The sequence below is a fragment of the Acomys russatus genome, chromosome 4, assembly GCF_903995435.1.
Source record: "Acomys russatus chromosome 4, mAcoRus1.1, whole genome shotgun sequence".
Taxonomy (NCBI): domain Eukaryota; kingdom Metazoa; phylum Chordata; class Mammalia; order Rodentia; family Muridae; genus Acomys; species Acomys russatus.
This window is the reverse complement of record NC_067140.1, coordinates 26,842,538-26,865,571: the sequence shown is the minus strand read 5'-3', so window position 1 is coordinate 26,865,571 and position 23,034 is coordinate 26,842,538. Positions and strand designations below refer to the sequence as shown.

Here is a 23,034-nt window from a genome sequence, read left to right as displayed (position 1 = left end):
TTTCATTTGTTCTGTCACCCCCTATTTCCAGTCTCATGGCACTCTGCATTGGAAAATGCAGTGCCATTTTAAAACTTGTGCTAAGAATTTTCCAGAGACTTCTTTTAAAGCTCCTTTGCCCATAAACATTTTCTTGGTAGATTGCTTCAATGCCCACATTTCCATATTGTGAGTCATTGCTTATGTGTAATAAACTGTATGTTTGGAACACGTTTCCAGTGAAGCTTTATTTGTTGAGGCGATGAGGCAATGCAGTTCTTTCAATAAATACTGGGTGCCAGAGATACAGGTTTACAATAAAAAGCAGGTGAAGGAGACACTGAAGTTCCTCACCTTCATCACTGTAGCCAGTGCTAATCTGAAGGGTTAGCAGATCTCTTTATTGGTAGTCTATCATAGGCTTTATATAAATGTTATGTAAACAAGTCTCAAGTGTTTTTAATCTCATGGAATTGTACAAAACTCTTAGATACTCCATCCCTCCCAGATGCTGGGTTTAAAGTCTCCATCCCTAAGGCCTGTGTCTGAGGTATGCTGTCACAGGTGAATGGGCTGCCATAAATCCTGCAGATGGGACAGCGACAGTGGTGCCAGTAGATGCTCTTGGGGCCCAGGCAGCAGGCCAGGAAGGACTAGCCAACTGTAGCCAGCTATACTGTCCATTTCTGGTAACCATATGGCTGATCTCTGCTGCCTATTGGAATACTTTGTCATCCACTCCCTACTTAGGTTATGGTTTATGAGCTCCGAGGACCTGCCTTTTCCCCACCCCCTCCTAACACAGCTCCTTGGCAAGCTGAGGTGTCACAAATCCCTGGGGTTCCCTGGGCACCAACAGCTCCAGGAAGGCCAGGATCACCAGGAAGGCCAGGCTCACCATGTGCACCATCTTGCCCATCTTTGCTGATGCCAGGCACACCTTTAGCCCCTAGAAAGCAGGAGAGTATGGTTAGAGGTCATGAGAACCCCCAGCAGCAGCCATTCACAGAACTGGGAAGATTCTACTGGCTTGCTTCTGAATGTGCAGGAGGTCAGAGATGAGGAGCTCGGGCACAGCGCCCAAAAGAGCAAGGGCAACGACAAGTGGCTGGGCAGGGGGTGGGCAGGTATAGCTGAGGCCAGTCTAGCCACACAGAGTCTGTCCTGAAGACACAGTGCACTCTGTCTCACAAGGGCTCATGGGGTGCATGTGAAGAGCATATTTGGAGGGACTGGAAAGATAGCTCTGCAGTTAAAAGCACCGCTGCTCTTCTGGAGGTCCTGAGTTCCATTCCCAGCAACCACATGGTGCCTCACAACTGTCTGATGTAATTCTCATGGAATCTGATGGCCTTTTCTGGTGGAAGGATTATATGCAGACAAACACCCATGTACATAAAATACACAAATCTTTAAAAAAAAAAAAAAAAAAAAAAAAAGCATATTCGGTGTTGGCAGGCAGCCTGGGAGGAACTTGAGGAGCTTTAGCTAGTCAGTGGGCCATAGGCATTCAACGTAAGATGACCCAAATGTGACACAGCTAGGAGTGGTAGCTTAGAGGTAGCAGTACTTGAGGCCACACAGGTGGAGATGCAGCCTGGGGTTGCCAATAGGATAGTCAGGACAGCAAATAAGTAGATGGGGCATAGATGCCTTGAAGAGAAGGGAAGCTGTGCCTCAAGGAGAGCAGCACACCTCACAGGAGAGCAGCACGCCTCACAGGAGAGCAGCACACCTCACAGGAGAGCAGCACACCTCACAGAGGAGAGCAGCACACCTCACAGAGGAGAGCAGCACACCTCACAGAGGAGAGCAGCACACCTCACAGAGGAGAGCAGCACACCTCACAGAGGAGGAAAGGGTCACACAGACACATCTGCCCCTGTATCTGGAGGAACCCGAAGAGGAGCACTCCATGGGATAGGCAGGTGCAGATGGCATAAATTCCTCCTCAGTGCTGAGGTCACAGGCATGCGCCACCACACCTGGCCCACAGCATTCAGTCTTTTACAGTAAGGCACTGAGATGTGGAAGCCAAGATGATTCAGCAGGGAGAAGTTTGTGCCCATAAGCCTGGAACTCAGATTTAATGGCCAGAACCCACATAAAAGCAGAAGAGAACTGACTCCACAAGTACCCACATACACAAAGCAAAAATAAAATCATTCATGTATATGTGGTCAATTACAAGGAAGATAATTTTTGGCACATTATATTTATATTTAGTAAGATAGAAGTTAACCAAACCTACTTAGCTAAAGTTAGATACAGAAAAAAAAATTATTATTTGTTATTTTTACATACTAAAGAGATTATAAAAGCAGTTCCTAACCAGGTCCTTAATGTTTTGCCAAATGAAAACCATTTCCAACCCTTCCCCAGAAGGACTGTGTGATGACTGTGGCCTACCTTGGTGCCCCTGGTCGCCAGCAGGCCCGTCCAGCCCTGCACCTGTTGCACCCTTGTCTCCCCTGTCACCCTGGCTCCCTGCAGGAAGGAAAGAAGCAGGCAAGTTAGAGCAGCTGCCCACCCACCGTGATGGCATTTTCCAGCCTGTTTCCACAGAGCTTGCTGCTTTTGAGCATTTCCTGCAGTGAAAAGTGCAGCTCAGTGGACGTCTGACCAGAGTGCCATACCTGCATTCCAGCACACCATGTGACACTACCCTTACCTCCAAAACCACTGGTGGGATTTTAGTTTTGTTTGAAATATTTATGCCTCTGAAACAATCGTGTTATTTGGTGTTCATATGTTCACTATGAGTTTTGACCCATAGCTTATCAAAGGAGGCTTCATTTTTATTTTATTTTTATTGAGACAAGGTCTCAGTCTGTGGTCCAGACCTAGAGCTCACTCACTATACAGTCCATGTTGACTTCCAACTCACAGTGATCCTCCCGCCTTAGTATTTCAAGTGCTGGGATCACATCTGGCATCAGAGTGTTTTAAAATATCCCCTGAGTGAAAACTGGTGGGCTCCTGTTTTTATTGCTCACATCCCTAACAAACTGTGTTCTGGTCATGTTTGAGGGAAAATATCACATTTAAGATTCTGTGCTTGCTACCGAATGGTAAGAAATTCACTGTGCTGGCCCCAAAAGCACCAAGGCCCAGCCCTCTCCCTGAATGAGTCTTTCTATGCATGTGGTATAGCCAGACTGTTTGACTGCATCTTCATAGCATTTCTAGGTGAGCTGTGTAGACTGTAAGGCTGGGGGACACCAGGCCAACCTGAATGTGCTGCTCTGAGGTGTTATGACCATGAGGCCAATCAAGGGTAGAAATGGCAATCTCTACCTGACTGTCCCTGGGGTCCTCTCTTCCCTGGACCTCAGGAGGAGGACATCTCAGCATCTAAGTGCTGCAGAAAACCAGGGTTCTTCACGTAACTGAGACTGTGCCACCACAGGACCATGGCCATGTCTTGCTTGGGGGTCAACTACTTACCTCTAGGTCCTGGGTCTCCTAGCTCCCCAGTGGGACCACGATATCCAGGGGGGCCCCGAGCACCTGGGTGGCCGATGGATCCTGGAGGGCCTGGGGGCCCTGGGGGGCCAGCTGGACCAGGCCTGCCGATGGAACCTGGCGCTAAGGGCTTCCTCAGGTTTGCAGCCAACTGTGCAATTTGCTCTTTTGGAAAACAGGGTGCCAAGCATGTACTTCAGAGAGAATTACAAAACATCTTCACACAAAGTACAACACAGCCAGCTCTCTCTCAGAAGGGAGTTTTCACTCATTGACCAAAAGTGGTTATTAACTGCTCTAGAGTGTGCTGGGGGAGACGGGAGCCCCCTTCTCTTGGAACATCTCATGCTGGAATGAGTTCAAAGCTGGTGGAGGAAGTGTCCCTCCCAGCCAAAGGACACAGTGGGTTCTTCCTGGGAACTGTTTCCCTCAGTAGTTAGTTGGGGGGCTTCTCTGACTACCCTACACTATGTTAAGCCCCGGGAAGAGGGTAAACCTCCTTGAGGTCAGAGGACAGGCAGGGCAGGAAGGACAGTAGCCAAGGGGCAGAGGCAGTGTGAGGGGGAGGGTATTCCCAGGAGACTCACCGCTGATCATGCCCCCACATAGCTCCCTGATGCGCTGTTCACTGGCTTCCTTGCCCTGAAATTCACCCAGGCTCAACATCAGCAGGTGGGCAGTCACCTGACACACACAGCACCTCACTCCCAAAAGTTCACAGACACAGAGGAAGGAAAAGCTACGAACCGGAACCCCAGGCTTTCCTGTGATGCCTGGAACGCCCTGCACGCCTTGGAGGCCCAGTGGGCCTGGGGGACCAGGCACACCCTGGACTCCACTGGTGCCGTTGGGACCCTGGATGCCTTTGGGGCCCAATTCCCCTCGGCTGCCAGACTGTAGAAAAACAAAAGGAAGGAGGTCAGAGTGAGCCTTCCTCTGGAAGGCCTGGACCTGCCTCTGGAGTCACTGGTCACCAGATGTCACATCTAGGCAGTACCTTTCAAGGCAACTACCCACCATGGGCTCCATGGGAAAGCATCTTTCAGGTACTCACCTCTCCTTTTTGTCCAACGGGGCCATTAGGACCCTGTGAAGAGGAAGTGGGCGGGAGGGAACATGTGGAAGTGGCTCTAAAAACCAACCTGGCACATGGTCAGTGGAGACAGGACTCAAGCCCTTTACCCATGGACACACTGGCAAGGTTCTTTCTTCCCTTTCACTTACCAGTACAATTTCAACACCTTTCCCCCTGAAATTTGGTTTTAGTGGCTGCATGGTATTTGTTCTCACACCCGTCTGCATTGCTTCCTCGCAGTGTTTTCACTGTGGTACCACAGATGCTGAGCCGAGCGACTCAGAACTCAGAGGCCTAGCTGTCACCTCAGAAATGATTGGCCCCAAGTGTGTAAGTAGATCAACTGGGCCCATGTGGGGCTCTGCTCACGACTGTGAGCTCACTCTCCACATATAAAGCACGAAAGGGCAAGTGGTGAAGTGACCACCTGGCTCACCATTATGGCAACTGGCATCACACAGAGGCTTCTAGTTGGCACGGCTCTGGTGCCCACACAACTACTGCCTACCACTCCATCAGTTTAAGGCTGATTGGGTGGGGCTGACTCAAAGGCTCTGTCAAGAATTTGCCAAAATAAAGAACAGTCAACTGGGAAGATCTGCATTAAAGGCCTAAGTCCTCCACAGTGGCCACCAGTTGCTCCCTGACAGCACAGTCCCTGAAGCTAGGCTTGCTCTGTGTCACTTGGACAAAAATAAGGAAAGATGTCACCATAGAATAGAAATCCCCAGCCACCTTGAAGCCATAAAGGACTTTCCATTTGAGCCCCGAGGCAGTTCTATTCCTGGTGCCTTCAGGAATGCTGTGAGTGAGTGACATGGTAAGGGTTCTATTTTATAATAGACTCCACTTCTGGCTCTGTGAAAGTGAGGTTTTCTCTGCTGAGACCTCAGTGGTGGCTGACTCAAGCAAAGGTGACTTCCCTAGGCAGAATGTGATGAGGTCTACACCTCAGCAGGGACCTAGCACACACAGGACGGCAAGGCCTGGGTGCATGGTGGTGGGTGCTCCTTATACGTTCCCTGCCATCCTCAGATACCTCATTAGTGGGACAGTCCCCACCCAAACTGAGCAGGTGGCTCTTAGTTGGCAGTAAGGGGTGCAGCCATACTCACCAGCTCTCCTTTGTCCCCTGGAAGACCATCAGAGCCTGCAATGCCCTGAGGATGAAACACTAATGTTACTGTTGGTTCCTCCCTACCTCAAGCCACTTGTCTCTTTATTGCTGATCCTAAGACTGAGGCCAGAGGCCAGGCCAGGATCCTGTACTAGAAGGAGCCCCCAATATGAAGCAACATGAGAACCCAAGAGCCACAGCCCAAAAGGACTACAAAACTGAAGTCACATATTTGCACAGTGATGTGTTCCTGCTAGTAGCACCTTGATGGCATTAGATGAAAACGCTCTGCATCACCCAGAGAAGAGGGAACACTCATTGCCAGGGTGGGCTGCAGCACCCACCACAGCCCGCCCTCCCTGAGCTCTTTCGGGGGGGGGGGGGAGGAGGGCTTCAGAGAGAAGCCACATAGCTCTAACTAGCCAGCTTGTGCAACATAAGTCTTAGAGCCCAGACTTCATTCCTTTTCCAAAGTCAGTTTCCTTAATCAGTGGTAGTATTTTTTTTCTTTTTTTCTTTTTTTTGCACCCGGGATCATATAGTGATCATCTGGTAGTGTAAAGCAGCTGACTTTGTCCCTTCCGGTGCCCAGGGGTGGAGGAAAACAGGAGCAAGATGTAGACCCGCAGCCAAATGACCTAGAGCTGACTTCTTCCCACCTGGTCTCCCTTAGGGCCTGCAGCACCTCCTGGACCCTAGGCAGAGAGAAGGTTCTGATTAGAGGAATCTTGGGGTTTCCCATGGGTTGCCACTGCCCTGCATAGCTGAGGCAGGGATCCCACCTTTAGTAGGCATGAAAATTCCTCCGATGGCAGGGGGTTTAGAACCATCACTCCAGCCCCAGCTGCCAAACCTGAGTCCACAGATAACAGCAGCATACAGCCAACCACGCCCCATGTATCCTTCAGGGGTCAGTTTTCCCTGGACAACAGCTGCCCATCACTCTCAGTGGACAGTGACTTGTGTAGTTCGCACTCTCTCACTCTCACACTTTCTCTCATACAGACACACACACACACACACACACACACACACACACACACACACACGAGAGAGAGAGAGAGAGAGAGAGAGAGAGAGAGAGAGAGAGAGAAGAGGAGAGGAGAAGAGAAGATAGACAGAGACAGAGAGAGATATTTACTTATATGGTGGAATGTGTGCTTAGTGAAGACTGGAGCTCAGCTATGAAGAACACTAGCTACTCCTGTAGACAATCTGGGTTTGGCTCCCAGCATTGCATCAGGTGGCTCACATCCATCTCTTAACTGTAGTTCCGGGGAATCTGACACCCTCCTCTGACATCTCTGGGCTCTTGTTTGCACATAGTGCACATATATACATGTGGGCAAACACTCAGAAACATAAAATAAACACTTTTTTCTTTCTTTTTCTCGAGACAAAGTTTCTCTTTGTAGAGCTGGCTGTCCTGGAACTCTGTAGATCAGGCTGGCCTCAAACTCCACCCAGATCCACCTGCCTCTGCCTTCTGAGCTCCTGAGTGCTGGGTTTAAAGGCATGCACCACCACCGCCCAGCTATGAATCTTTTTTTTTTTTTTTTTTTCCAGAATTAAATCTGAAAGCAAAGTCAAGAACTATCCAAGGAAGAAAAAAACCAACACGATGTCCCCTCCCCACTGGGCCTGGGGCAGGCACCAGCACTGCTACCAGCAAGCTTTTCCCTCTACTAGTTTAGAGCCTTCCAAGTTGTTGGCAAGCTTCCTACCTCCTGGAATTTCCTGCCTAGAGACTAATAAAGCACTGGCTGTGTGGTGGTGGTTTCTGTGGCTCCCCATGTCTGTAGTGGTGCCCTAGAGCCTCCAATAGTTGCATGTACATATTTGAAGAATGCTTTGTCCCCAAGTGGGGACCAAGAAAGCAATCACATAGCCCCTAAAGACTTGACATATGGCCTAGGCCCCAGACCAGACCCCCCCAGACCCATCCCAAGGGACCCCATGCCTTACCTACTAACCAGTGAGGACCTGAGTAAGCCACAACCCCCTGGGCCCTGGCCCTGCAGAACACCAGTATCATTGGCTGCTATAGAAGCAGCAGCAGAGTCTTGGGAAATTACACATCTGGAGTACTGCAGTCATTCGGGTCTCAGCTCACACACAACAGGCAGCCCTCAAGACACTAGAGCCTCAAGTTACTGCTTCTGCCCAATTATTGGTTCTTCTATGCCTGCTTGCAGGGCATAGGATAGAGCCATGAAGATTCTAGACCCCCTCTTGCCCAAGAAGAACAAAGATCAAAGGCACCTGGTCATTGTCCCTGCCACCATCATGGGAAAAAGTACCTTGCAGGTGGCTTATGTCTGAGAAGACTGGTTAGGGCAGGAAAGCACAAGAGAAGGACACTTACCCGGTCACCCACATCACCCCGTAGGCCTTGGGGGCCTGGAAGGCCAGGGTCTCCGGTGCTGCCCTTGTGGCCCTGTGAATTGGGTAAGATCCCATCTAGTTAGCACTCACAAGAACGCAGCCAGGGTTCCCCCTTTCCCCAGCCAACCAGAGTTCACAGCACTGGCTCAAACCATTATTCCAACTTTACCCACCTGGAAGCCACGGACACCAGGGGCCCCAGGAGGACCTTGTGGGCCAAGGGCCCCCTAAAAGACCAAGATATGAGTGTATACTGTGAGGTTCAGGGAGTCCCTGGAGGCCCTGAGACTCTGTGGTTCAGAAAGCCCAGATGTGTCTCCATGGGGATCTGGGCTGACAATGAATGAGTCTTGAGCCATCTCCCCGACTGACTAGGCTTGGAAGCACAAGCACAGACACCTTGTGGAGCAATTAAGTGTGGGGAGTGGATCTCAGGGTTTAGACATAGTCTATACCCAAACTCTCAGGCTGGCTCATTGTTGGGTGCTGATGTGCAGTGCCTTTCACAGGACCCCAGAGAAGACTGAGCCCACTGGTTACAGTACTTGGGAATTTCCATTTATATCTGCCAGCGTCTCTGCTGCACTGTGGCATACAGAATCTGAGGTTGCTGGGTGGTGGTGGCAATATGCCTTTAATCCCAGCACTTGGGAGGCCCTGTGAGTTTGAGGCCAGCCTGGTCTACAAAGTGAGTCCAGGGCAGCCAAGGCTACACAGAGAAGCCCTGTCTTGAAAAACAAAACAAAAACAAAAACAAAAAAGAAGAATCTAGGTTAGGGTAGCCCAGCATGGCATCATTATTCCAGAGGGTGAAGGAGAAAGAAGGCAAGATCCACGCATCTCCTACTAGTCCCAGGCTTCAAGGAATTGGCTCATTTATTTTTTTTAATATTTATTTATTTATTATGTATATAGTGCTCTGTCCACATGTACACCTGCACATCAGAGGAGGGCATCAGATCTCATTATAGATGGTTGTGAGCCACCATGTGGCTTCTTGGAATTGAACTCAGGACCTCTGGAAGAGCAGCCGGTGCTCGTAACTGCTGAGCCATCTCTCCAGCCCTCGAATTGGCCCATTTATATACCCTAAGTGCTACCCCTTCTCACCCATAAACTGTCTCTGTGCCCATTCCCAGATTCCCAGGGGTCCTGTGTCCTCCCACTCACCACTGAGCCCCTGTGACCAGCCTCACCACGCTCCCCTGGAACACCAACATCTCCCTGTAAGGAAAGAAAGGGTGAGGGCAGGATCCCCTATGACATATGTGAGAAGGGGCAAGGCCCTGTGTACACATGGGGGGAAGAGAAGAGTTCCCATGTACAGACAGAAAGGGGGCAGAGTGCCTGTGTACCCCAGCATGCACAGACAAGGCAGAGTCTCCATATACAACAGGGAAAGGGCAGGGTTGCTGTGTACACATGGGGAAGGGACAAGGTACTCCTACACGTATGCAGAGAGGGCAGACTTTCCCTGGACACACTCTGGAGGAGTAGAATCCTTGTGTGCACATAAAGGTAGGGGGAGGGGAAGGGCAATGTCCTCCTATGTCCACACAGGGAAGGGTTGTGGATACTCACAGGAATACCTGGCTCGCCAGAGGGGCCAGCCTCACCCAGCTCCCCAGCTCTACCCTGGAGAAATGAGGAGATGGTGAGTGCTATGTCCCCTCTGTCCCCCACCAGAGCACTACATGCTGTGCCTCCCCTCTCCGGGGTGGGGGTGGGGGTGGAGGTGGGGGTGGCGGGAAGCAGCTACTTACCAGCTCTCCCTTCTCGCCTTTGGACCCTGCTCGACCAGGGAGCCCCTGCAGGACAGGAATCAGGGTTAGGGTCAGGGTTGAAGTCAAGGCAACAGGCTGGGTCAAGGCTAAAGTCTGGGTTAGGGCTAGCGCTAGGGCTAGGGTCAGGGCCAAGCCCGCTGAGCCCACAGAGGGGACGCATGCAGAGAATGTTCACAAGTGTGGCTGCATAGTGTGCACGTGGGAAGTGTGCACAGACCAGGCGGAATGCTCCCCGAAGGGTCAAGCTGACCCCAGGGGTAAAGCTGACTCTCACAGTCTCCCTAGCCTGAGGCAGAGCCCCTTCCAGCACTCCAAGGCAGGACCCACTGGGGTGACCCCACAACATCCAGAACAAATACAGGCTCATCTGCACTTGTCCCACAGGGGACAGATATGCTCAAGTAGGCCCCTGTCTACTAGCACACGACTGTAGGCGCTAACTGCAGAGCAATAATCCCCCCTAGCTTGGACACTCACCGGCAGCCCATTGGGGCCTTTCTCTCCTGGCGCACCATTGCGGCCAGCCTCTCCCTGTAAGGACAGGGATTAGGGTATGAGAAAAAATAATGCCATGTTGAAGCCTCGGGAAGCTGAACTCCTTCTCCACCTCCTCCCGGCATGCATCCTGCCAGGCACCAACCTTCTCGCCATCAAGTCCTGGCACACCATCCTTTCCATCCTTGCCTGGCATGCCCTGAGGACAAGGGACAGTGTTAGGCCCCTCAGACAGAGAACCACTCCTTTCTTACCCTATGAATTAAAAACATCTTGAGTCCCTAACAGTGGTTGTGTTTTCCTGGCTACCTGGAATTCCGTTACCCTCAGAGACCGTGCAAGGGAATGCACAGATGGATGTCCAGGACCCTCAGCACCCCATCTATGCGGGCTGGCTCTGTCCACCACCCTTTCTTCTCAGATGCCAGATAAGCCTGATCCCAGACTACCAATTTCTGTAGGGTTACGGCAACTGCAGAGCTTCCCTCTGGAGTGAAAGGGAGATGTGAGCTGCTGTGCGGAGGTGTTCCAGGCTGCTGGGAGCTGCTGGGGCTGCTGGGAATGCTGTGGATTTCTGGGGCTGCTAGAACAGTTGTTGGGTGCTGTTGGGGAGTACTGGGGTGGCTGGTGAGTGCTACTGTGTGTTTCTAGCAATGCTTGGGGTGCTAGGGCTTCTGGGAGCTGACAAAGCATAGCGGTTCGAATGGCAAGGGGGTACTGGCAGGTTAGATGCCATACAGTACAGGTCGTTTGGAGTAGGGACCCTCTGACCCCCACCACGGGTCATACAGCTGTAAAGCAGGGCTCTGTGAGTGGAAAGGGCTGTGGAAAGAGACCCTAAGGGAATGGGTACACACGGCCACAGCTCAGCCAAGGGGAGTAGCACTGGTGGGGCAGCCCATGTGGCCATGACACCATGCTTGGCGCCATCTGAGATACTCACTGGCTCTCCACCTGGTCCAGCTACTCCGGGGATTCCTTTGGGACCAGGCCTGCCCTAAAGGAAACATGGGACAGAAGCAGCTGCAGTTGAGACCCCAAGGGCTCCTGCCTCATCACGCCCCCTACAGGCCCAGCTGCACAGGCCCAGCTTTTGGGACATCGGGGTGTACTGAGCTTCCCCCTGGGGACCGTGTCATGGCTCATCCCAACCAGCGGAGATGGGGTTCCATAACCAGGGCCTCTTGAGCATGCAGCAACTTCGGGAGTTGTGGACACCACAGCACAGCTCAACCGCCGGCCTCGGGTGGGGAGGCTGCCAGAGGCGTATGTTTGGTGGACCACTTTCTGTTCATGAGAAACCTGGGGGTCTACTTAGCTACTGTCCAGATGTCTCATTGCAGAGCCTCCATCTGTGAAGCAGAGGAAGGAAACTACCTGCCTAGCACCCCAGTCTGAGCTAGAGCCAGAATCTGAGCTCAGTGGCCCATGCTCCGGCCTCTGCTCGGAGTTTCTCACTGCTGGCTGCTCTGGAGGGACCCAAAGTCTCTTATATGGGCTTTGGGTGTTTATAGGGGACACAGGGAGAGAGGGCTGGGACCCTTCAGGTTCAGGTCCCATTTCTAGCAGCAGCTTATACCTCTTCCCCTTCCGGGATAGGGTATAGCATGGACAGTCCACTCCCACCCACAGGAATCAGATCAGCTTCTTCACAGAAAGGTCCAGAGACCAAAGCTCCCTCTCACTTACCAGGTCACCCTTAGGGCCACGGAACCCTTCTGGACCCCTGTCACCCCTGTCACCCTAAAAAAATAACAATCGGGGGGAGGGTAGGGACAGTGTCAACAACACAGAGAAAGCAGGGAAGCTGTAGGCTTTGGCTGAAGCCCTTCCAGGTTTTGCCTGGTTTGGCCCCTTAGAGCTGGTCAGAGGCAGCCTCCTGCTGCAGGTCACATGAGACAGTGACAGGTCACTACCCCCACCCCCTACCCCAGCTCATATCCAGACAACAAAGGAGGCAGGTCTCTCATGAAGGCCAGATGCCCCGTGCTCCAGCTGTGCTGTCACCTAGCTATGCCACCACATGGCCTGGACCTCACAGATATACCATGCCTTGGTATGTTCTGAGTGAGTCCCCCAATGTATCTATGGTCAGCTCATCCTGGGACAGAGCTAGGGGCAGCCCAGCAGGACAAGAGTGACATGGATGTGACTCAGCAGCAGAATGGCAAGACACAGGGGTCAGAGGGCCTGGGCTGGTGTGAGGCCCACCCTCCAGCCTAGGTAGATACATACCGCCTTCCCAGGTGCTCCTGGGAGCCCAGGGGGCCCCCGAAACCCAATGGGACCCTGTAAAGGAGAGAAGGTATCTGAAGTCCTCCCACAGGAACAGATAGCCAGAGGGAGGCTCAAGCCCAGCCTCAAGCTACGAGCCAGGGCAGCCTTGTGATGCTGGGTGCTGAGGCGGAGTCTGGTTATGACCATCCCCAGGTACCCAACTACCAGGGCTGATCTCAGCTGACCCACAGCCCCATAGATCCAGCAGCACTTACCCGGTCCCCAGGGGGCCCGAGTGGCCCTGGAAGTCCTTGTAATCCTCGTGGGCCCTGAGGGGACAGAACCAGAGCTACAGTGCCCAGACAGGACATCTACCTAAAAAGCTACCACAGGCCTTGCATCTTCCCTAAAGGTGCCTGACTTCAGCTGAGGCCTTGGCGCCAGCCTGGCTGTGACTGTCTCTCAAAAGCTGATTAACTGCCCCTGAGGTCTAAACTAACTTCCCTTGGGGTGACCACCATAGGGGCTCCCTCCCTCCTCCCAAGTCTCACCTGTAGCCCCACAGTGCCTGGGATGCCGGGAGGCCCAGGGGGGCCAGGATTACCCTACAACAGAGAGAGTAGCAGTCAGCCAGTTCACCCCAGTTCTAGCATCTTCCATTGCCCATTGGTCCCCTCCCACGAGCCTGCACCACAATGGGCAACACTCCTACTTCACAGCTGAGCCATGGAGGTTGAATGACGTGAGGATGTCTACATTTGTGAAAAGGCCACACAGACCATGGTGGCATCAGGGACCTACCTAGGAGAAGCCACGAGGTCCCAGTCCCTTCCCTCTATGGAGTCCCAGCAGCCACCACTCTCACTATGGGCTGTTCTTTCTTTTCTTTCTTTTTTTAAAAAAAGATTTATTATTTATTTATTATCATGTATACAGTGCTCTGCCTGCATGTACACCTGCAGGCCAGAAGAGGGCATCAGATCACACTATATATAGATGGTTGTGAGCCACCATGTGGTTGCTGGGAATTGAACTCAGGACCTCTGGAAGAGCAGTTGGTGCCTTTAACCTCTGAGCCATCTCTCCAGCCCATGGCTGCTCTAGGCCAGTCAATCATATGTGGACGGCATCTTACCTTCTCACCGTCTTTGCCAACTTCTCCTCGTTCCCCTTTGTAGCCAGTAGGCCCCTGAAAACAAACATGGAAGTCACAGTCCCCATACTCATGGGTGTCCTACCACCCGCCTACACAGAATCAAGGTCTGTGCAGCCAGTCAAGGACAGCAGCTCACGACAGTGAGAGGCCAAGGCCTGGAACCAGACAGGGAAACTGAGGCCCAAGAGGGTTTGTGACTATGCTTCCCAAGGGCCCCCACAAGTATGGGTTAGGAACAGCCCTGCCTCCTATCTGTCTCTGCCTCCTCTGACCTCTTAGGCCAGGTCTACTCGGGTCACAGCAGCTTCCAGAGAAGAAGAGATCACGGGCAGTTCTGCTCCCCACTAACAATATAGGTCTAGACTCAGATCTTCCTCCTTTGTTTTTATTTGCTATTTTTAAATTTATGTATTCATTCATTTTGCATCCCCATCATAGCCCCTCCCTCCTCTCCTCCCAGTCTCCCTTTCTCCTCCCCCTACTCTTCAGATTAGGGGACCCCCCCCCCCCGCACCAACTCCACAATAAAAACTGCATGGTACTGGCACAAAAACAGACAGGTTGATCAATGGAATCAAATTGAAGACCCAGAAATAAACCCCACACACCTACAGACACTTGATTTTTGACAAAGAAGCCAAAACCATACAATAGAAAAAAGAAAGAAAGCACCTCAACAAATGGTGCTGGTCTAACTGGATGTCTGCATGTCGGCTCAGACTTTCTTTTTTTTGGGGGGGTTGGTTTTTTGAGACAGGGTTTCTCTATGTTAGCCTTGGCTGTCCTGGACTCACTTTGTAGACCACGCTGGCCTAGAACTCACAGAGATCCACTTGCCTCTGCCTCCCGAGTGCTGGGATTAAAGGCGTGCACCACAACACAGCTCGGATTTTCTAAAGCCCCAAACTCCACAGCATGTGGGGACCCAATGGTTTCTATAGCGGAAAAGTGAACTCAGCCTCTCGCCCACAGCTGCCCACTCACCTTGAACCCTGGCATTCCTGGGGGACCAGGGGGACCTGGAGGGCAGATGGCAGGACACTGTTGAAAAACAGAGGGGTCAGATCCTTCCAAGACAAATGAAGCAGGACCCCAAAAGAGACCAGCAGCAAGGGGGTGGGAGAACTGAGAAGGACCACCTTGCCAGCAGTGGAGACTGTGGACAAGCCTAGACAGGGCCCCATTCAGTGCTGGGCATGAGGCGTGGCGACTGCGGGGAGCTGGGCTGCAGCCAGTCACCTTCTCTCACAGACTTCTCTACAGACGCCCTCAAAGCAGCTATTTACATAGTGGCTGCAGGCTCCACAAAGAGGCCTTCACCTTGTGACCAAGCACCTACTGGCTGTTTGAGGAATGCCCTGTGAGCTCAACCAATGGTACTAGCTAATGCTCTGCTTTCACAGCATATCCCCATGCCAGACACCAGGAAACGCCACACTGACCTGGCAAGGTTGAACATGTTGACTTCTACCCACCAGCCCCGTCCCAGAGGCTCAACACTATCCTCACTTAGAAAAACCCTACTTTGAATGCGAAGAGGGAGAAGAATGGGAGAGGGACACGGTGGGGGGGGGGGGGGGTGAGAGGGGGGAGATGGTCATCAGTGTTAAATAAAACTGCATCCAGTTGGGAATGAAACCAGACACAAACTCTCTCCTGGGACTTAGAAACCTCCTGCAGCAGACTAGGTGGGTTAGCCACCCAGTGCAGTGGCTGCCCCCTGCGGGAATTCTGTTGATTAGGTGTCACCTCCCTGTGAATAGTAGCTCTGTTAGGGACAACACAGATGAGGCCAGGCATGTGCCCAGTGCCCAGAGAAGCAGGTCCCTCTAGGAGTAGGAATACCTTCTTGCAAGACACCCGGCCACCTCCACCTCCACCTTCACCCTCACTCTCACCCTTCCTGCCAAGCAGTGGCCTCAGGCAAGACTCCTCCTCCAAAGCAGGAACATCCCCACCATAGCCCCCCATAATCACCACAAATGCATACTTGCAGATCAGTAGCACCTTCAGGGAGGGCTCCAGGGTTTCCCTTGAACATACAGAGAGGCAGTTGGTATGCACGCCCCCCCCATCTGTCCTTGACTTTGATCTAACAGGGGGCTTGAAACCCTCAATCATCTCTCCCCAGTGGCCAGAGTGAGCCATTGCTGCATTGTCACTGGGTGACAACAGAGATCATCTGTCCTTGGGGCAAGGTGACCTTGAATGCTAGAGCAGCCCCCTACCCCCACCCCTGTCTCCCGCCTGCTTCTGGGGAATGGCACAGAGCCAGGGCAAGGATTAAGGTGAGGCCTAGCCCAGTTAGTCTAGGATGTCTGACAGAGCCCCCTCTCCAGTACTTACAGGTGGTCCAGGAGGTCCTGGGGGGCCAGGCAGGCCTGGGAGTCCAGAGGGTCCCTATGGAGGATTCATGACTCAGAGAAGAACCTGCCCCACTGAGTGAGGTCACCAGCTTTCCCCAAAGTGGAGGATACTACAAAGCCCTTTATCCTCCCTGACTGGAGGGTATCTATCTATCTGCCACCCTGAGTCACGGGTGCCTCTCTGCCTGGGCTTCTGTCAGTACCCACCAAGTCAGGGGCGTTGGGGGCACAGTGAGGAAACAATGTACAAGGAAGATGGAGGGGATGGGGTGAAGGTAAGTAAAAGGAGAAACGCATCCTGCACGCAGTGGCAGTGTGGGAAGGCAGAAAATAGTCACTCACCGGGGGTCCACGCAGACCAATCCCGCCTGGGAGGCCACTCACTCCTGCCTCTCCCTGGAGGAAAGAGGCAAAAATTAAAAAAAAAAAAAAAAAAAGAGGAAGATGGGCAACCTGTGACCCCACCAGGAGTGTCTGCCCTTTTAAAGGCCAGGATTCCATGTGTGAAGTAGTCAGGCTGCGTCCTAAGAAGACCTCTCTGCCACGATCTGGGCTATCCTCGACAAAGCGGGCTTCAGTGAGGGCTGCTCTGGGAACTTACACACTCGGGAGGGGCCAAGGGTGGTGAATACTCACCGGAGGTCCAGGGAGGCCTTTACCCTGCAAAGCCAAGAATAAGGTCAGAGCACAGGTTGGCCCTGATGCTCGCAAGGCAGTGCAAGGTGGTGGTCCAGGGAAAGTGAGGTACCTGGTTTGTGAGAACCACACTCACTAACTCAGAGGTCATAGGCCAGGTAAAGCGCCAGGCCTCCAGGCCAGAGCCCAGGCCACAGGAGAGGCTGCAAGGGATGCCCCAGGCATGTCACACCACAATGAAAACCCCATGGAGAGGAGAGGATGGCACTTACCCCAAGTCCTGGTGGCCCCGGGGGTCCTAGACTTCCCTGAATAGGAAAACAGGGGTCAGAGTACACAAGAAAGAAACTCTAGCCTCCGTGTGCAAACCCGTTTTCTTTCCTTTGGAACCTAAATTTTTTTTTTAAAGATTTATTTATCCATTATATATACAGTGTTCTGCCTGCATGTAGGCCTGCACACCAGAAGAGGGCACCAGATCTCATTATAGATGGTTGTGAGCCACCATGTGGTTGCTGGGAATTGAACTAAGGACCTCCGAAAGAGCAGCCAGTGCTCTTAACCTCTGAGCCATCTCTCCAGCCCCAGAGCCTAAGTCTTAACTCTTGTCAAGGTGAGGATCAGGGAGAGAAACCTCTATAGAAAAGTGAGGCTCTGTGAGGTTTTGCTGTCCTAGAAATCTGGGTGAGTATAAAGAAAAACCTTGCCCAAGAAAGTTGCCAGTAGGTGGGCAGAACCAACAGGAGGACAAGACACAAAGCCAGGCATGAGCCACACAGTCAGAGACCCCAGATTGTCTTCCAGGAAGCTGTGCCAACGCTAGCCCGCAAAGGTTGCTGAGACTTCAGGCCTCAGTTTTTGTGAGGGAACTACTGGCTTGGTAGGCAGGGTCTGAAATGGCTGGTTTGCCAAGAAGGGGGTACATGCTGGTCCTTACACAGTAAGCAGTATCCCCCAGACAGCCTAGGACCAGCCCACCCAAGGCTAACCAGTAGCAGCCCTGCTGGCCACCAGTTACTTGTTTCATTCAGGTGTTCCACACATCAGAGTTTTCCATGCTAGCTATGTCCTTGTGCTCTCCCACCCCTCTTGCTCTCTGAGGTGCTTTGTGCTCAGGACCACCTCTCCTGGGGCAAACTAGAATTGTGAGCAGAGCTCCGCCCTCGGAAGCAGTGGAAAGAGAGAACCAATTTGCTAGTGAGTGAGGGATTCAGTGAGGATGGTCAGAGTCAGGGAGTGTGTAGTGGCTCCTCAGTGTGTTGCTTCACCCAGGGCCTTAGGGCCAGCCAGAGATACTGAGATGGGGGACACCTGGGGCTCATCCCCACCTATGCCCCCATCACCACACCAGCTCCTCTGCCATGATGTGAATGCCAAGATGACTCAGACCAGGTGGAGCTGTGGGATTGTAGGGGAGGAGGGCCCAAGGGTTGTCCACTCAGTATCCTCTCCTGAAGAGGAGCAATGGGATAGGCCCAGCATACACAGTCATGGACGTCACCCACAGAACCTCCCTCCCGATGGCCTTGTGAACCACCTTACCTCAGGACTGCAGCCACTGGGACTGAGACACTTACCCGTTCCCCAGGGGCACCTTTGGGTCCTGCAGGTCCATCCCTCCCTGTCAAACCCTGGAGAGGGAGAAGGAATGTGTGTGTGTGTGTGTGGGGGGGGGGGTGTTGGCTCCAGAAGCCACCAAATGAGAAGGACGCGCCATGCCGTGGGAAGAATAAGCCTTTTTAAACCAAGGGAGCCCTGTGACGACTAAACAAGCAGGTTGGTAGCTCGGTCCTCGGATCCTGCCTGGCTGGTCCCAGAGCCAGGGCCTTGAGTGCACCACTATCCATCAAGGCATCATTGGAGAAACACCCATGTGGAGCAGCATGCTGCAGGAAGCCCGACAATGGGCACTTGTTCTTGCTCAGTAAGAGCTGATAGGTCTTCTGTCCCAGCCAGGAGCTGGCAGCGTCTGGGATGAAGGCCAGGGACCCCCGCTGGGAACTACTGTAACTTCTGTCAGGACAAGGTTTCCTGCCTGAATAAGCCCAGCTGCAGAATCGCAGTGAAAGCCTGACCCCTAGCTGGGCTGGGACAGACAGGGGTGAGGTGAGGTAGGGATGTAGTGGGAGGGTACACTCACATCCACACCAGGCAGTCCTGGCAGTCCTGCTTCTCCTGGCTTCCCTGGCTTCCCTGAGGTCCCTTTGGGCCCCTGGATGGGACGAAAGGATGGAGTTATGCAAGAAATAGTTGGCTCTAGACTCCACCAAGGAAGACAAGGCCTCTCGATGTTGGGTCCTAGCCAGCCATGGTGATGGGGGCCTTGCCCTGCTGGACCTCAGAAGACTATCCCACTCTCACTGCGTCTGCTGGATGTTCATCAAACAGATCCAGGCCCCCCCTCTTCCCCAGCAAAAGACCAACAGGCCCCTGTTCCGGAGGAATGCCAGTAGGCTTTGAATCTTCAACCAAGGTGAGGAGACCCACACAGGCACAGCGGAGAGACCACAGGGTGGTAGTGTCTCCCTCCTCTGGCACAAAGAAGGCCTCCAGGCAGACTCAGCCAGATCCAGCACAGAGTCCCATCCCTCTCCTCCCATCCTCCTCTCGGCTCTGCCCTCAGGCCTCTCCTTGAGGAGCATAAGCCCATGGCACTGAGGACAAGGCATCAGCAATCTTTCGATTTCTGTGTCCATCTTTCCCTTGCAGGTTGGGAAAGGGACACTTACTGGAAGGCCAGGCAGACCTGGAGGGCCAGCTTCTCCCTGTGAAAATGAAAATAAGCACATGTAACTCCTGAAAATAGGACCTCCTCCACTCCTACCTCCCAGAGCTGGGCCATTCCCCAATCCAGTCCTGGAAGCTTGGCCCATGGAGACATTGTGGGGGTCCCCATACCCTCTCATCTACACCTGGGGGTCCTCTGAAGTCTAGACAGGGATGGGGTGAGCTACAACTAGGCTCAGCTACACAGCATTTGGGGATCACAGGGGAACACAAGGGCACAGTAGCCTCCAAGAAATACTCCCATTTAGTCCTTCTGACCAACCTAAGAGCTTTATAGAAAGTGGGTGTGGTTGTGGCTAGCTAGCTGATGGACGGCACCTTGACTCCATCTTTTGGGGAGATGGCACTTCCTCCACTCCCCTCCCCACCTCCACCCCCCTTTTCCATAAAGCTATCCCACTAGCTCCATCCTCCGTGGACACCTGCTAGGGTGCTGAATCTTTCAAATGAGACTTTAAGACTATTATAAGTAAGAGCCTTTGAGCCTGGATGCTCAGCTACAGCAAAGGGTTCCCGAGGGAAAGGTCCCGGGCCACCTAGGTCCAAATGGTGGTCCAGGAGGGTTGTGAGGGAGCCTGTGGACACTACTGCTGAGCTAGGTTCTGGGAACTCGAAAAGAGCTCAGTGTACTCTTCCTGCAGCTTCTCACACCCCTCTATGGAGTCCATAGGGGGAAAACATGAATGACTGGAGGTTGCCCTTCCTGGAGAAGGCCCTCTGAGAAGCTTTCCACTCCAGATGATGGGACGTGGTGGGGTCAAGCTGCAAGATTTCACTTGCCTCCTCAAATTATTTGGGCCATAACTGGATGATACACCCAAAAGGCACCATCTCTGAGGCTAAGCTGGGCCCCAGCCCCCTCCAAGACTGGCTCTATTCTCAGCCGCAGCAAGACCCCCAGGTCCCCAGAGTCACGTCCCACACTCTTAGAATACAGGAGCACATGCACCTCAAGGACCACCCTGTCATCTGGACTCCACGATCTGCCCCACTGGGGTACCCTGTGCCACCCCAGCGCGCAGAGGACGGGCTTGGATTTGTGATCACAAGGCCAGGACTCTCAGGGCGCCTTCCCCATTTCTTGCCCAACTCACATCGATGCCATCCTTGCCGGCCTTCCCAGGAGGCCCTTGGGGACCAGGCGGGCCTCGAGGTCCCACTTTCTGAAATTGAGATAAGTTATTAGGTAGCCCTCCTTTCTAGCATATCAGCTCTCCTGTCTCATCTTCCCCGGCCCAAGTAACTCTGGAGCGTGTGACAGCGGCCCATGACACCCCCGCCTCCCCCTGCCTGCCTTAGAAAACCCCAGTCTCCTGTGCTGGAGCCTGGCGCGGAGGCAGTTTATCCTCTCTTGCGCCAGGAGCGGCTGTGCCGCAGCCCCGCAGGAAGTCTCCAAGAACAAAGGCAACATTGTATGTTCCAAGCGAGGTAGCAGCGCTTGGCAGCAGCCTGACCCAGCCGGACGAAGACAAGTGGGAGCCAGGATCATGGCTTATGTGACCTGGTATCCGTGAGGCTCAGCTGCATCACCAGAACTCGGCCACAAGAGCGAGGCAGCGGCGAGGCGGCAACGAGGCTGCCACCGACGTCCTCGAGGGTCCACGGCCCGCAGCAGAGGGACTCCGGGGTTGGCCCAGGGAGATGGTGTTGTCCCAGACTGCACGGTTCGTCGTCCAGCCCTATCCCCAACCCTGTCATCACCCGCGGGCCAGCGCTCACCTGCGGGGAGGTGGCCGTCAGAAGCTGCCCCAGCAACAGCAGGGCTACAGCAGGCGCTCTGGTCATGGCTGGCGGGCGCTCTGAGCGGCTGGCGCCAGACGGCGGGCAGCAGGGTGGGGGAGAGGGGCTGGAGGCGGCGCGAGGCCGTGCGCCCCGCCCCGCCCCGCCCGTACACAAGCCCCCCATTCAGCTGGCCCACCTGGGCCGGCGGGGCGCCGTGTGGGCTGGAAAGAAAAAACCCAGCAACATTTTCTGACCCTCCTCTGAGTTAAAATTATCCCAGGACGGCGTGTTACACACGCACCTTTCAGCGCACAAGAAAGACTCTTTTCTCTTCTACTCCTCTCCAAGAAGAAACCCCATAGTGAAGGGCATCTTTTAGGAACTGCGAAGGGCACACCCAAGCTGCCCAAATCCCAGGAGAATCCCGGTGTGTAAATCTTTCTTTCCGATCGATGCCTGCCATGGCCAGGATCCTGTCCAGTGACAGCCAAGCACTTTGTGCTAGCCACCCCAGCTCTCTCTTAAGCTCAGAACCAGGTTCTGGTGGGGGCGGGGTGGACGGTCCTCTTCTGCGGCACTCTGTTCCCCAGGAGGGAGCAAGTTAGTGAACTGGAAGAGGAAAGCAGCAGGCTGAACATCAAGGCATCTGGACATAAGGGCTGGAAGCAGGCCTCCAGAAGTGGTCATCTGTCCCTTTGCTCTCCTTCTTCAGATTACTAGCTAGGTTTTGTGTATGAGTGTTTTGCCTGCATGTTTGAATATGCATGACGTGCATGCCTGGTGCCCACAGAGGTCAGGAGATAAAGATGGTTGTGAGCCTCCATGTGGATGCTGGGACTTGAACCTGGGTCCTTTACAAAAGTAGCAAGCGCATCTAACTCTCTAGCCCCTTCCCTTGATCTTTCAAACACCTAAATCACCTATGGGGTTCACCAGCGCTGCAGATCCCAGCCCACCTGTTCTTTGTGGGAATCTGAAACTCGGCTCTGGGTTTAAAGAACGTGGTAGAAACACAGGAATTAACAAGGAGAGTGGATAAGGGTTAAGAGTGTGTGTGTGTGTGCGCGCGTGCGCGCGCGCGCGCGCGCGCGTGTGTGTGTAAGCAAAATGGCCCCAATGGGAAGCTGTGGCTTTCCCCTGCTCAGTGATGTAATGGGAGATTCTCATTCCACTGTCTGCTCCGCTCTGCAGCAGGAGCTTGTGAGCAAGGGGATGCACAGAAAACCTAGCCCATAAGCAGGCTGAGATAACAAAACACCTCTTCTTCAGGAAAACCACTGTGTAACAAGGGGAGGGAACAATTCAGACAGCAGAGACTACAGTTGGTGTGTGTGTGACTGAACAGCCCATCCCATGGTCTGGGACAGATAACTTTAGTTCAACATGGAGCCAGGGTGTTATAGACTCTGTAATGGACCTCCCACTTGACCCAGGTTCCTCTGGGCACCTTGGTACCTAGCATGTGGCATACAGGCCAACGGCTGAATGACACTCAGATGAGGAACAGGCAGCCTTTAGATTGGGTCTGGGGAGCAGTCCGGTCCTTGGGGCAAATGTGGCCTTCAGCTCCCTCATACCCCCACTATCTGCAGACCCCTAGGGCTGGGCTAGAAAGCCCAGGCCTCCCAGCACCTCCCTTGGAGCTGTGTAGAACTTAAGCTTTGCCTACCTGTTTTGGTACACTATTCTCCCTGAAGGTCAGGGGTCAAGTAGGTCATCTGGTCTAAGGTGCCTGGGTACTTGGGATCAGAGGGACCCCGACTCAAGTAGCTAGTAGATGCCTTCTGTCCACTTCAGTCTATTTCCATGTCATGATGAGAGCCTTATAAATGAGCCAAACAGCAGCTAAG

At 53.2% G+C, this 23,034-nt stretch overlaps 1 protein-coding gene across 1 annotated transcript; it reads right to left on the bottom strand.

Annotated features, from left to right (window-relative positions):
* Window positions 1-4: 4 nt before the first annotated feature.
* Window positions 5-21,303, bottom strand: Col9a3 (collagen type IX alpha 3 chain). Its single transcript, XM_051143961.1, has 32 exons — window positions 21,182-21,303; window positions 20,557-20,625; window positions 19,405-19,440; window positions 18,816-18,887; window positions 18,253-18,306; window positions 16,948-16,983; window positions 16,676-16,699; window positions 16,382-16,435; window positions 16,020-16,073; window positions 15,664-15,705; window positions 14,658-14,714; window positions 13,653-13,706; window positions 13,069-13,122; window positions 12,793-12,846; window positions 12,536-12,589; window positions 11,990-12,043; window positions 11,244-11,297; window positions 10,446-10,499; window positions 10,283-10,336; window positions 9,785-9,829; window positions 9,603-9,656; window positions 9,192-9,245; window positions 8,195-8,248; window positions 8,002-8,073; window positions 6,296-6,331; window positions 5,635-5,679; window positions 4,499-4,531; window positions 4,192-4,338; window positions 4,032-4,086; window positions 3,427-3,609; window positions 2,389-2,466; window positions 5-928 (listed from the first exon to the last, which is right to left on the bottom strand). The coding sequence occupies exons 1-32, from the start codon at window positions 21,245-21,247 to the stop codon at window positions 738-740; spliced, it is 2,043 nt and encodes a 680-aa protein (XP_050999918.1). The 5' UTR covers window positions 21,248-21,303; the 3' UTR covers window positions 5-737.
* Window positions 21,304-23,034: the final 1,731 nt, after the last annotated feature.